This window comes from Sus scrofa, chromosome 8 (genome assembly GCF_000003025.6).
Source record: "Sus scrofa isolate TJ Tabasco breed Duroc chromosome 8, Sscrofa11.1, whole genome shotgun sequence".
Classification (NCBI taxonomy): domain Eukaryota; kingdom Metazoa; phylum Chordata; class Mammalia; order Artiodactyla; family Suidae; genus Sus; species Sus scrofa.
Window position 1 is genome coordinate 125809048 of NC_010450.4, and position 14449 is coordinate 125823496.

Below are 14449 nucleotides of genomic sequence, written 5' to 3' on the forward strand. Positions count from 1 at the left end.
TGGGATCGATTGTAAAAGGGACGAGGCTCAAACATTAGGTAGGTGGTTGGGTTTGATGGTTACAGTTTTGTCATCATCTTCCTGTTCTTCCCGCTCTTCCTGGGCCGTATGTGGCGGCCAAGTGATTTGCGGTTTCCTCCTCCGTGAGCTGGAGCATATCTTTCCCTTTATCGAAAAATGTCTCTCTCTAGATTTGTGTAAGTTACACTCCCTTTTAAAGCCCAGTTCCAAAACTGTCCTCTCCATGAAGACACGTTATGACCCTAGTGACACTTTTCTTGCTTGCTCGTCTCTGAAAAACACGCTGGACTATTTTTGAGTACTTAAGGTTTATCACGTCATTTAAAACCACTGTATTTCAACAAAAAGTTTTCTAGAGGCGTTCCCACTGTGGTGCAACAGGACCGATGGCGTCTTGGGAGTGTGTAGTCGCAGGTTCAATACCCTGCACAGTGGGTTAAGGACCTGGTGTTGGTGCAGCTGCTGCTTAAGTTGAGACTGCGGCTCAGATCTGATCCCTGGGCCCTGGGACCTCTGCATGCTGAGGGGTGGCCAAAAATGCAAAAAACAAAACAAAACAAAACAAAAGTTTTCTAGAGGAGAATCTGCTCTCTCTTCTTTGAATTCCTAGGTGTTGCATCACTTTTATGGAACACATTACTCTGCCTTGTGTGGCAGTTGTGCATGCATGCCACATCTCTTCATCAGAGCTTTGAGAGTCTTGCATATTTTTATGTGCTGCAGCACCTAGCATCTTGTCATGTGTATGATGAATTCTCAAAATATAGTTGTTGAAGGCACCAAGTGACCACCTTATCTTCTGCCGGTCTCCCTAGGTCCCTCTCCTTCAGGCCAAGTAGCCTTATTCCTGGTGCAATACTTCTTAAGGATATTCTCCCCTCTCCGCTTTGCCCTTTGATTTTACAGTCTATGCTCATCTCTCTAGCTGTCGAATTCCTACCTCCTTGGCTCAAATATTGCTTCTTTATGAAGGCTGCCTTAGTGCTTCCTGCCAGAAGAGATTCTTGGCTAAGTTGCTTGGCCAGGGGTTAGTGGGCCATAGAAATGCCATGAAAAAATTAAGTCATGGAGTGACCTGACTTGAGAAATCACTTGGCAAGATGACTAGTAAGATGGGTAAGAGGGAGGCGAGCTGGGAAAGAGTGACGCTTGGGAGACCAAGTGCAGTGTCTCCAGACAGAGGCGAACATGCGCTCCAAGTTGTCTAGTAGCTGCAGGACTGGAAAATCGGGGGTCAGGTGGTGGGGTATCATATAAGTTGACTCAGTAGGGGTTTATCTTTCTAATGTTTCTATTTAAGGAGATCTGAGAAAAGGGAGAAGGAACTTTTGCCGACACCATTAGCAAGATAAAGAGGAGGAGCAGGAGGACAGACAGGCTTGCTGGGTTTTGAGCAGACTCTGGTGTAGACGTTAATCTGGCAGGGTTTTCTTGGAATCTGTTTATGTTTTTTAGGCTGCTGTGATGCGTGTGTCACTTATATTCATCTTTTATGAATATTTTATTTACTATTTGCAATTTCTGTATCATAAATATATCAGCTACTGAGGACCAGTGGCTTTTTATGGATCCCCAGAGTGTACAAAACCTCTTGCAGCCTGCAGGGATTTTAAAGGGGTCCCTTCTGTCCCAATTCTCTGTGATCCCAGGAGCAGCCCATTGTGGTGAAAGGCCATGAGTTTCTGAGTCAGAGAGATGTGGGTGTGAATTCTGGTTTCATCACTGACTAACTGTATGTCCTTGGCCAAATTCTTTGACTTTCCAGAGTCTTAGGTTTTGTTTTGTTTCATTTTTAAACTGCTCAATTAGCATCAGCAAGAGCAAATTTGCAGAGATATTATGAGAATTGAGTGCAACCCGTGTATGGAGCCTAGCCCTGTGCCTGGCACATGGTTGGCCTGCCCTCCCTCCCCACGGTTGCTGTACTGAGGAGGACAGAAGGAGTGGCCTGCAAAGGATAAGACTGTAGCAGATTTTGGCAACTTAATCTGGAGATGAGAGAGACTGGATTAAATTACTTCCTTACATTTGAAATAATTCTAGCTAAGGATATACATCATGTATTTTATTCAGTGCAATTCAGAAAAGGCGCCTCTGCAAACTACTATGAAATCCTTTCTTTGTGTGCATTTCTAATACAATCTGTGTGCACAATTTATCTGCTATTTTCTTTCATAGGAAAGAAAAATTAGTGTGTGTGTGTGTGTGTGTGTGTTCATGGTTCATATTTTCTTTTTCTTTTTTTCTTTTTTTCTTTTAGGGCCGCGCCTGTGGCAGATGGAAGTTCCTGGGCCAGGGGTTGAATCGAAACTGCAGCTGCAGGCCTGTGCCACAGACAGGGGAACACGGGATTCAAGCCGAGTCTGTGACCTATGTTGCAGCTTGCGGCAATGACGGCTTATATTTTAAAAACAAGACTGGAGCAAGAGTAAATGGCAAGGAATTATATTCTCAAACAATTTGAAAAATAGGTTTTAGCAGAGTTAGTCTAAATACACAAAGGTGCATGCTACCGATTTCTTGTTTTCTGTTTGATAAAAGGCATTTTTTCCCCTTAGAATTGGGAAGTCACCTTTGACCTCTTAAAAGTGAAACATTATCATCACATCAGTGTTGAGAAAGAGAGTTAACGCTGGGAGACAACGTCCAGAACAAAATTAGTCTTTTTGATGGCACCTGCTTAGTGAAAGCTCACCTCTGAAACACTCAAAAAGGGCAGGATTGATGGCGATGAGTATTTCAGATTTTTTTCTTCCATATAGTTCACTTAACTGTGTTAGTGGTGCTTTCTAAACTCTGTGAATTCTCCTGAAATAGACTCAAAACTAAAAGCACAACAATTACAGGAACAAGCACAGTTAGTTCCACCAGGATTTGGTTTGACTTATGGTGCCAAGTACACGGGCGTTCACAGAGCAGGTGCTGGTCATGTTTGGGCTAAATTTAGTTTGTTCTTTTTCGAAGACAAGCCTGTATTTATAAGGTTTGGGGGGATTTCTATTCAGGTATGTCTGCTCCATGGTTATTCCAGTGAGCCTAATGCAAGGCAGCTCTGCTCCAGCTCATTTTCTCCTTAGGACTTTGAAGATCTTAGGTTTATTTCAGGCTTCCATTATAGGGCTTGGGTCACTGTCACCATATCACAGTTTAGTCATTTCTGGATCTTCATGGTCTGGGCAACATGATAAATGTCACATGAGAAAAAGGGATGAAGCTGATTCTGTAGCATTTCAAAGAACCGATGGGGCAAATTTCGACACAGTAAGAAGGTCAGCTGTAAGGAAGTGTAACCCAAGAGGCGACTCAAATTGTCGCGGGCTGCCATGGGCTGCCTCCGAAAACATCTGAGTGGAGGTCTTGATTTTCTGTCAGTGCTGTGTGATTCGGAGTGTGAGGGAAATCGGAACTGGAAGTGGTAGTATGTGAAGACATCAAAGCAGAACTACTCTAATCGAAATCCAGTGGGCCCTGCCTCAGGGGGTCAGCATCCCCGGAAATCCTGCGGAAAACCTGGGGAGGCATCTGACATGGTGCCTGCGGTCTCTTCCACCTGTTAAGACTCCATCATTCAAGCTCAAACAAAGGAAAATAAACAATTCTCAACTCTCTGATTTCTTCTACCTCAGCCTCCCAACTTAAGAAAAAAAAAAAATGAAGATTAGCAAAAGAAAACTTTAGCACTTTTGGGGAAAATTGTTTCCACTTTTTTAGCATCTTCATTCGACAGTTCGGTCTTATTTGATTTATTTTTCTATTTTACACTCTATATTCAGTTGATCTTCAGGGTCTCTTGATTCTTCCTCCAGAATGTATCTATCGTCTGTAGCATCTTTCTTGTCTTGGGCTACAACAGGGCTCAGCTCATACCCGAGCTATCACACAAGCATTTTAATTGGTCTCTTTTCCACAGCTTAATCTCTTTAAACCACCTCTTTAGAGCATGTTTTTCCTGCAGAGTCTCCAGTGGTTCCCCAGTGTCCACGATGCAAATCTCTAACCCTCCCTGGTCATCACCCTCTGTGAACACCAGCCCAGTTTCAGTCTCCCTCTGATGGTTCAAGGTTGAAATTCAGACGGAGATGTGGCCAGCAACTGGCACCACATGCCACTCTCTTGGAACCCTCAGAAGGATGGCAAACATTAGGGCGAAAGGGAGGGTGGAAAGTGGCAGCACATGGATCCCGAGATTGATTTACACCTGGCTTTGTAGTCAACCTGTTGGACTAGAAACAAGCATTCCACTTTGCTGAAAACACTCTGATGGCTTCCCAGCTCTTGTGGAACAAAAGCCCAAATCCCAAAGGCATCCTGTAAAGCCTTCTAAGTGGGTCCTGTGCCTGTCTGAGCTTTATCCTCCCCAATCACCCATCACTCATTCTGGTCCAGCTACCTTGATCTCCAGCTACCTCCATCTTCTTGCTGTTCTTCACACATGCCCAGCACACTCCCACCTGAGAGCCTTTGTACTAGCTGTTCCCAAAGTCTGGAATGTTCTTTCCTCAGATGGCAGTGTGGCTAACTCCTTCACTCCCTTTAAAGCTTCAATCAAATGTCAACTTCTTGGGGGGGGGGCTCCCCTGACCACCCTATTTCTTTATTTATGTTTTGTCTTTTGCCTTATTAGTGTGGCACCTGCAGCATATGGAGGTTCCCAGGCTAGGGGTTCAATTGGAGCTGTAGCTGCCGGTCTATGCCACAGACACAGCAATGCCAGATCTGAGCCACATCTGCGAGCTACACTACAACTCATGGCAATACTGGATCCTTAACCCACTGAGCAAGGCCAAGGATCGAACCCGCAACCTCATGGTTCCTAGTTGGATTCGTTTCCCCTGCACCACGAGGAGAACTCCCCTGCCACCTTATTTAAAATAGCAAATCCTCACTGGCATGCTGGGCTTCCTGCTCCTCCTCTTAGTTTTTCCTTGACAGTACTTATCAGCTAAAGACGACATCCTTCACTTCTTTATTGTCTGCCTCCTTTAGGTGATGGGAAATGCCAGGAGGGCAGGGATTTCTGTCTTGTTTACTACTGTAAACAAGCGCCCAGAATAGTGTGTTGCACATAGGAGGACCTCAGGGGAAATGTGTTGAATACATGGATGGATGAATGGGTGAACGAAGAGGCTACAGTGTAAACAGGATGTAGGGAGGTCTGCCCTACGGGCTTCCCACCATCTCACCCGAGCTTTGCATCTTCACATTCCAGACATCCTGTGGCTGCTCCTCTGAGCACTCGTTCCCATTGTTGTGCTTTGCTTGCACGCTCTTCAGTTAGAGTCCTTTTGCATTCTTCCGACCTTTCCTCTATGATTGGGCTAAGTTTCTACCCATTCCCTGAAACCATCCCAGGCCACGCAGCCTCGCTCTTCTTCTCTGCTCGTAGAAGGTTTTCTCAGTAGCAGTAATCTGACAATTAACTATATTCGGTATCATAGTATAATTCACAGTCTTGTCTTCTGATGTTATTTAAACCACGAGTTTTTATTCAACTGTTCACATGTGTGCATTTTGTTTCTCCGATTTTGGAAGCTCTCTCAGCAAAGTCCAGGTGTAATTGAGGAGAATGGTTCATGGGCAGAGTTCCAGCTCGGGGGCCATCCCACCACCCTGAGTGACTGGATGCCAACACCTCAGCTGCCCAGAACCCCCGCTGGCCCAAGAGTGTGCCTTGCAGAGTTAAGAAAACTCTGCCCTAGGTGCCTTGCTCATAGTAGGTGCTCAGATAGTGTTAGTCAATGGACTGATTGACCTTGTGTGATTTTGTTCCTAATATCCTCTCAGCAGCCTTACTCAAAATTTATGTCTATGTACTAACACCAGTTGTTTTTTTGTAAGAGACACAAAATCACTATCACGGAGTTAAGAATTAAAGCCTTCATTTAATGATGATGAACAAGAAAGAATTAAAATATATGAATTGAATTGTTGGTGATTGAGCTGGATTATAGGACTTACCCTGTTAAGTGAACACACCAAAAACTTTGGAGGCTACACATGTCAGAAGTGGTTTTGCAGATGTGTTGCTCAGTTTATGAACAGTCATTTTTATTTATTTATTTATTTAATTTTATTTTTTTTGTCTCTTTTGTCTTTTCTAGGGCCGCTCCCGCAGCATATGGAGGTTCCCAGGCTAGGGGTCTAATCGGAGCTGTAGCCGCCGGCCTACGCCACAGCCACAGCCACGCGGGACCCAAGCTGCATCTGCAACCTACACCACAGCTCACGGCAACGCCGGATCCTCAACCCACTGAGCAAGGCCAGGGATCGAACCTGCAACCTCACGGTTCCTAGTCGGGTTCGTTAGCCACTGCGCCAGGACGGGAACTCCTGAACAGTCGTTTTTACCATGACATTTACATGGCGAAATCTGAATGTGTGAGCAATGTTTTAAAATGCTTAGTTATGCACATTGGATCCAGAAGTCCCCATTAAACATCTATTTTGCTGCACTGCTTTAGTTATTTAAAATTTTACTTATATGTTCATTTGCAAAGCAGCATTGTATTCATTAAAAAACATGTGTGAATGAAAGTTCTGCATTTGCTATCAAATGTCAACAAGATAGATGATACAGCTATGATCCTTTTAACAACTACTGTTCAAAATGGTTTTTTGGTTTTTTTGGTTTTTTTTTTTTTTTTTTGTCTTTTTGTCTTTTTAGGGCTGCATCCTCGGCATATGGAGGTTCCCAGGCTAGGGGTCGAATAGGAGCTGTAGCTGCTAGCCTACACCACAGCCCCAGCAATGTGGGGTCCAAGCCACATCTGTGACCTGCCACAAGACTTGAAATACTTATTAAAAATACACATCTCCTGGCAATGCCAGATCCTTAACCCACTGAGCGAGGCCAGGGATTGAACCCACATCCTCATGGATACTAGTCAGGTTCTTTAACCACTGAGCCATGACGGGAACTCCTCAAAATGTTTTTTATTTCCTACAGATGTACTTGAGCATATAGGAAATGAATAACTACTCCTAGAGTGAAAAAAGTCAAACTAGACAGCTGGGCATGTGACATCTTTATTTTCAACTTAATTTTACTGTGCTTCGATTTCTAAAAACATCTTGTAGCCAACTTTCATAAACAGATATTCATGGAGGGCTAGCATTAACCTAGAAAGTCAGCTTAATATAATTCTGAAGAGGAATTAAATATCACCTGTTAGCTCCTTGTTTATCTAGTGTGAGATAGATACAGTCACCCATTGATGCATAAAGGGGCTGTGATTCTGAAAAATTTGATACAATACTTTTTGCAAATTGCATCTTATTTTATTACACATTCAAACAACTAATTCTTAAAGGCCCCCATTAAATATCCTTTGTGCAGTGAAAAAGCAACCTGTAATTTGTTTATCGATGTCCAATACTGGTGTTTAAATTTAACAATAGCCACAGATATGGATGACTTGATTCCTACAATTTTCAACAGCACAAATTTAAAAATAAAATATAACAACTTTAAAAATTAAAGTTTGCCTTTTACTTACATTTCAAGTCTCGTGGCAGGCAAAATACTTATTAAAAATAATGTTTTCTGGTTCTTCTCTAATTCTGCTATCTTACTGCTCTTTGATTTTTGCGACATATGCTTCTCCTGAAGCAGCTGCTACAAAAGCTTAATTTGTTTTTAATTAATGATAATTAATGTTGTCTTAAAAATTCTGTGGATTTTCTAGATTTTCTATCATATCACAGACAGTCTGAGACTTTTGAAATATGCTGCCAATTCTTAGGTTGGAACTGATAGAGTTTCTCCCAAAGGAAACGAGGCCGTCATTCCTGGCAAAGGCCAGAGACCTGTGTCTACAGGGCAGGGTCAGTAACATGGGCAGATGTAACAGCCAGTTTCTCCTCTGCACTGGGAAGAAATTCCAGAAGTGTGCAAAATCAGTCAAAAGATGACACTTGGTCCTGAATGGCATGTAGTGGCGGGCCAGGGTATAGGTTTTTAGATATGAAAACATTTCTCAAATTGGAACAAGCTTTGCTTCATTATTAGTAACACATGGAAACAAATGAAAACGATTGCAAAGATAGAAATTAGGAAAAGTCAGGTGAGAAAATGAGAGACAGCTCATGCAATCTGCTTCTGTCCCCAGGGCAGGCTGAACCAGCCGCCGGGGAACTCCTCCCCACCTCTGTGCAGCTCTACGGAATGGGGCAAACGCCCGCTGTTTCTTCTGAAAGTGTGTGTGGGGGTGGACGCTGTTCTCAGGGCAAGCCCGTGGCTCATCTGGATCATAGGTTACTCTGTGTCTGGGCTGACAGAACAGGTAACTAGGAACCTTAGTGGCAATGCAAATACAAGTTTAAACAAGTTGAAGTCTGAATAAGGTTTACTACGTCTGGTGGCTTTGAAGTAAGTTGTTTGAAATATCATGGTTCTCTGAGCATCACAACTGCAGGGGCAGAAATGGAGTTAACGTGGTCTGCATCACTCTGGGAGTCGGTCTCTGCGTCAGGCACAGGACTTGACAAGGAGCAAGGGTTAGGCCGCGGTTGGCCTGTGGTGTAGGATCATTTTCACATTTTTGAAAATTTGGCCTCGTGGTCCAGCATCTTGGGAAATTTCCAAGTCTTCCTCGTGGAGGGAATCCAAATCTAAGAAGGCAGGTTGGGTCAGCCCACGAGAACAACCAGGATGGATTGGCCCGGTCAGTTGCTTTGTCCAGAGCCAAAGGATGCTACTGGTTGTGGGGAGGCTAAATCTGCCACCTCAGAAAGGCCTAAGGTGGCCTCCCTAAGGTGCACGTTGATAAGGGGCAAGTAGAAACCTAGATGAGGGGACTTGTCCAGACCCTTTCCTGAACATGTCTTCAGTTATGTGATGTGTAACTGCTTGGAACCATGGCTTTACCTAATCAGCTTTCGGTAAACACTAATAGAACTGAATACAATCTATCAGATCTAAGAAGATTTATCTGCTGTCATTCCAATGTCAGGTAAGTCATTTCCATCCCAAGGAGCTCATAGATGCTACCTCATGAGAGCGTGTCTACTACCATGTGTTGAAATGATTTTTATAAAATGTCATAATGGCTAGCCATTTATTGATATCTGGTTACAAGAGTTGGATAAAGGATTTGTTTTTAGGCATAAAAATACTCTAGACCGAAGCCCATTTTTAGGGAGCCCATTGTGTTTTATCAACTATCATGAGATGCATATTTAAGGATAAAACACAAAAGTTACTAGTTCTGCTTTATTTACTATACTCACAATCCAGAATGTATTTCACCGTTCCCAAACTCTGATTATAGAATACAAATAACTTGTTATCCAGTTGTGCAGCTTAGAGCGTATTATGTAGGATAAATGGGTCTTCTCATCTTTTCTTTTTTTCTTTTTAACTGATGAAGCAAAGTACCATTCCGCAAAGTCTATGTTTTCAAGTGTTTATTAATATGACAACCAATCCCAAACTAAAAGAGATGAAAAATAACATAATTGGGAAAACAACAAATTGCCTATAGCTTTTTATGTATGAGGAAGAAAGGAGGTCTTACAATTTTCTAATGGATGATGAAACCAAAGCCTGTGGATCAGTTCTGATGTGGTCGAACGTGAAAACCAGTTCTCTTAATGATTCACCAATGGAATAAATCTGACCTCCGAGTGGAATAAAAGTATTCGGATATAAGGTGTTTGTCTTATTTGAAATCACAAAGTTGGTGTAAGTGTGAGACCCAGAGTAGACAGTGGGATGAAAGAAGTAGCACCAGGCAGAACAGGAACAGCCTGAGTTCTGCCACGAGCTGTGACTTGACGTGGCCTTCGGGGCAGGGCAAGGGGTTCCCATCTGTAAAAGGAGCCATTGGATTAGAGGCTCTAAGGGGTCCCTGATGAGGGAGGAAGGTTCTAGAGATTTGCAGCCTAGGCTTGGCGAGAGTGGGTGTACTTGAGCTGACCCTGCCTTGACTTCACAACCCTAAGGACTCATGTGAATGTGACTGAAGCATGGTAGAGTTAAAAAAAAAGAAAAAGAGAAAAAGAAAAAAAAGAAAAAAAAAGACCCAGTTTTAAGTCTCAGTTTGTCAAACATTTGGGCAAGTCACAGCTTCTTCGCATCTTATGTTCTCTTATAGATCAGTACACTTCCTCCTGCTTCCAACATTTACAAAATCACCTTAGAAAAGTAGAGATTTTAATCTAAATTGAATATATTTTTAGATACATATCCACTGAGTGAGTTAAATGATAGAAGAGTTAAATATTGTTCAAATACAGAAAAAAACACTATCAGAAATAATCTTGGAGTTAATTTTCAAATTAATAGATTCAGCATGATAAATATTTCCCCAAGAGCAAAGCAATTATTAATACATAAATTCTAAGTTTAATAATTACCCTCAATTTTCTTTTCCTTCTTTTTTTTCCTTTAGCCATGACCATGGCATGCAGAAGTTCCCAGGCCAGGGATTAAACCCAAGCCATAGCGGAGACAGTGCTGAATCCCTAACCACTAGGCCACTGGGGAGCGCCTTAATTTTCTTTCCTTCTTCTTCTTCTTCTTTTTTTTTTAATGTAAAAAGCCCTCATTCTGCGATTATGATAATGGCTGCATTGTTTACATGAAACAGGATAACTCTTTCCCCAAAAAGTGCTCATGGAAACATTACAAAGGAAAACAAATATATTGTTAGTTCAAATAGTTTCAAATAGCACAAAGGCCATTTTTCATTGGTTCAGAGCATCCCTTCGTACTGTTCTCAGAGAGCCACTCATTTTGACATTGCTCTGCTAGCAAAACTGAGTGTATTTTATGCTTTAATGAATTCAAGATGAATTTTCAGAAAAATTCAGTTCTATCTGTGAGAGAGTAAGCATTTTCAAGTTGTATAGTTAAGACTTCAATGGTATGAGAGCAAGTTTAGAAAACATTTTTATTAGACAAATTATTTAGACAAATTATACACAGAAAGCTCTGCCACTCATAACTGAGGCCTCCAAAAAGTGTTTTGTGTATTTGTATAATAGGCAATACATCAAAATAGGCCTATTTTAAATATTGTACATGGTTAACAGTTTTTTGATAGCTAAAATCACTGCAAACATCTGGTATGTCCCTCTATAGCTTGTTGTAAAGATTTTTTTTGTTCGTTTGTTTTAAAATCAGAGTCGTGAATGAGATCATGAGTGTTACAAGGGAAAACAAGTTGTGCATGCACTTAGATACTTGTTACCCTGGAAACAAAATGGTTTTTGCATGATAAGAAATTTTTCTGCCTTACACAGTAGACAATATTTGAAGATTTAGTACAAAAACAGTGACGGTACAAGATGCTCCCCAGAACAGAATTAGCATCAAAATAGAATATACCTTAAGAATATACCTTTTAATTTCTCCTAAAGCAAATCACATAGGCTGATTCCTCTATCAATCCTAGCCACGGAATGAATTAGATTAAAATAAGTGTATGGCTGCGTAAAAACACAGGAGAAGTTCTTGCTTCCTACATCACCACATCTTAATTTAAGGATTACAAACAAAGTTCATTCTACATTTCTAACAGGTAAGAATGCTACTTTAAAAGGGTCGTGCGCAAAGAGGCACTGTTTTTGTTGTCATCTTTCTATACACTTGGCACTAATGTAAAAAATACATAACTCCTCCAAATAGAACTGAATGTAAAAAGGGGGTGAAGTCGAGAGCCCAGTATGGTCGTTAATATTTTCTTCTTTAGGACAATGCATGACAGTAATTAAGGCCACATCACTATCTCTTAAGGGCTCCCAGATCTCCCCAACTACAGTTGTATGGATTGGCTTACTGCTTTGGAAGAGAATTTATTAACCTTCAAGGATCTACATTTAAACTCGAATAGAGCTCTATGTGCTGTGGTGGACGAGGTTCGGCTAATAGCATTTTCCATTTAGATAATTAATGAAAAGTAAAATTATCAAGGTTAGCTTTATACATCGCTGAATAACAAATGCAAAATCTATTCAAATGAGTTACATCTAGGAACCAATATTAAATCGCCCTGGATGTTTTAATAACAAAAGTATAAAATATTCTCTGTTGGCAAACAATGCGAGTCAGAATAACATTAAAGCAACCTGCCTTTTCTAACTGAAAAGACCTCCTGCGCTATACATAGTTCCTGTATACAATACTTTTTTTTTTAAACTAAAGCTTTATTAAATGAATTGCAATAGCAATGGCCGCCTTTTAATATATATACACATTATATAGGTGCATATATATGTATATATATATATATATGAGATACTAATTTACTTAACACAATAGAGGCTGCTGCCATATGATAAAGTTTACTGTACATAAGAAAAACAACCTTTTAATACTGTACAATCACATAAAGGTCATATGCACTGGTGCAGTGCGAGAGTAGTTTTAACTGTAGTCTTGACTGGCATATTAATGGCTTTTTTGTAGTCCTACAAAATTGCATTCTCATATTATGTGGCCTGAATGGTCTTTGAATTAGTCTATAAACACTGCAGGGGTTGCCTTTGGTCCACAGTTAAAGGACACTCAACAGCAGTGGAGCACTGTATGGATGCAGCAGAAGAATGTAAAAAGACGGAAGTTATTGCAGTTATAGTTTTAAAAATAGAGAAATGTTACACAAGAGGCCTTTATGTAAAATTAATCCTGCATATACTCTTAGTATGCTCAGTGCATGTTTCCTATACTTGAAGTACAGTATATGAAAAGCTGACTAATAGAATCCTAGCAGACTACCTTCTGGGGGAACAAATTGAGTCATGAAAAAAAAGTGGAGGGCAAAAATGTCCGGGAAGAGAGGGAAGAAGAAGGAGAGAAAGAGAGGCCGGAGAGGAGGGAGAAGGTAGAGAGAAAGAACTAGAACTGTTACTAATAATCCTGATTTAAAATAAAAATGTTACATCCATGTTAGTCCCACAATAGTACAGTCGCTCCTTGCAAAGGGAGTCCTACGAAAGGAACAGTGAAGAGATTTTTGTTGGATGCTCAAATGGAGGTGCCTCGGTCTGGATCATTACCCAGATTGAGCCCCAGGGTAGGAGTTGGTTGATAAGGAATAGATGACATTGTTTTTATAGGACTCCTGAAAAAGCCCCCATTGGGCGCCCTGTGCCTAAAAGGGCCAGTTCGGTGCTCAGGCACGTTGCCAAAAGCGAAACCAGAGGCAGCTTTAGCTGACAGTGTGCGGCTAAGAGTCTGGATCTGCTCTGGGATAAAGGTTGTTGTGGTGATATGAGTGTTCCTGAAATCACTGATTTGCTCCAGTGCTTGTCGTGTTGGCAAAGTGTCAATGTCCAGAGGGGTCAAGTCAATTGACGAGGTGGAAAACTGTTTATGGGGGCTGTCGTCATCTGTGCACAAGCTATTTACACGTCTATGGAGGTGCTCCAGGTCAATTTCCTTGTCATCCTGGAGATGAAGAAAAAGAAGATAAGGTTCTCATCAGTACTAGCTTCCATGGTTAAAAAAATAATAAAAAGTAGTTCAGCAAACATGAGAGGTAATGAACTGAACTTTGGGGTTTATTCATTTAACAAATAGTTATTGAGCACCTAATATGAGCCAGGCACTGCTAGGTTCTGGGGGTACCATTATGATTCCGAGATCAGGTTATCTATACTTTTCTTGCAATAAAAGTTCTAAAATGAGCATACGCCACATGCAACTACAAAATCTGGGGGGCAGTAGATGGGTGATGGCCGTCTATGAGAGCAGGGACAGACCCAGGCAAAATTAAACAAATAGAAAGTATGGTTTTGGCCACTCCTCCCACCCCCACCCCCCCCTCTTCTTCAGGCATGCGTCCTCCTTCTTCAGGGTGTCTCAGTCCAAGGTGGAGTTTTTGTTCCTTTCCACTGCAGGCTTCTAACCTTAACTTTCCATTCTTGGAGAGAAGTGATACTATGTTGCTAAGCTAGTTCACACTAAAGTGTTAGTGACTGTTAAAGTGTTATTTCTCTTTAGGCCATACCTATCAGGTTGTTTAGAGAGAGCAAATTCAATGCAAGGGAATCCCTTCCTGGGGGATTTCATACACTCAAGCTATCTAGTACCTGAATGAGGCAGTATCGTGAGGTCCCTATGGGAACGTTTAGAGACCCCCTTCAAGTCATGATATGGGAGTGACAGCTTCAGTTTAGGGCCAGGTTTATGCTAAATGGCCTCCAAATCAAAGATGCTTTGAGCTACACTACTAGAGCCTTAGTAAGAAGGTGCTTAGTAAAGAAAAAGGAAGTACAACTTAAGATTTCTGGAGTTGAAACGAATTCATAAATCCCTTAGGATTTTCACTAAAAGTGGGCATTAAAGCCCAATATTTGGAAAACACAAATAGCGCAGGAAATACAGTTGTCCCTTTTAATCGGTCTCATTTATAGCCAAGTTCAATAAATTAAATGTAGGAGAATTAAACAATTTCTATTAATCATAAAAGGAGAAAATATTTGT

General features: G+C 41.3%; 1 protein-coding gene across 1 annotated transcript in view; it reads right to left on the minus strand.

Moving 5' to 3' along the window:
* Positions 12148-14449, minus strand: part of GRID2 (glutamate ionotropic receptor delta type subunit 2) — a 1309423-nt gene continuing 1307121 nt past the window's right edge. The window contains 1 exon segment of the mRNA XM_021100736.1: positions 12148-13411. Coding sequence (XP_020956395.1) covers positions 12989-13411 — 423 coding nt within the window. The 3' untranslated portion in view covers positions 12148-12988.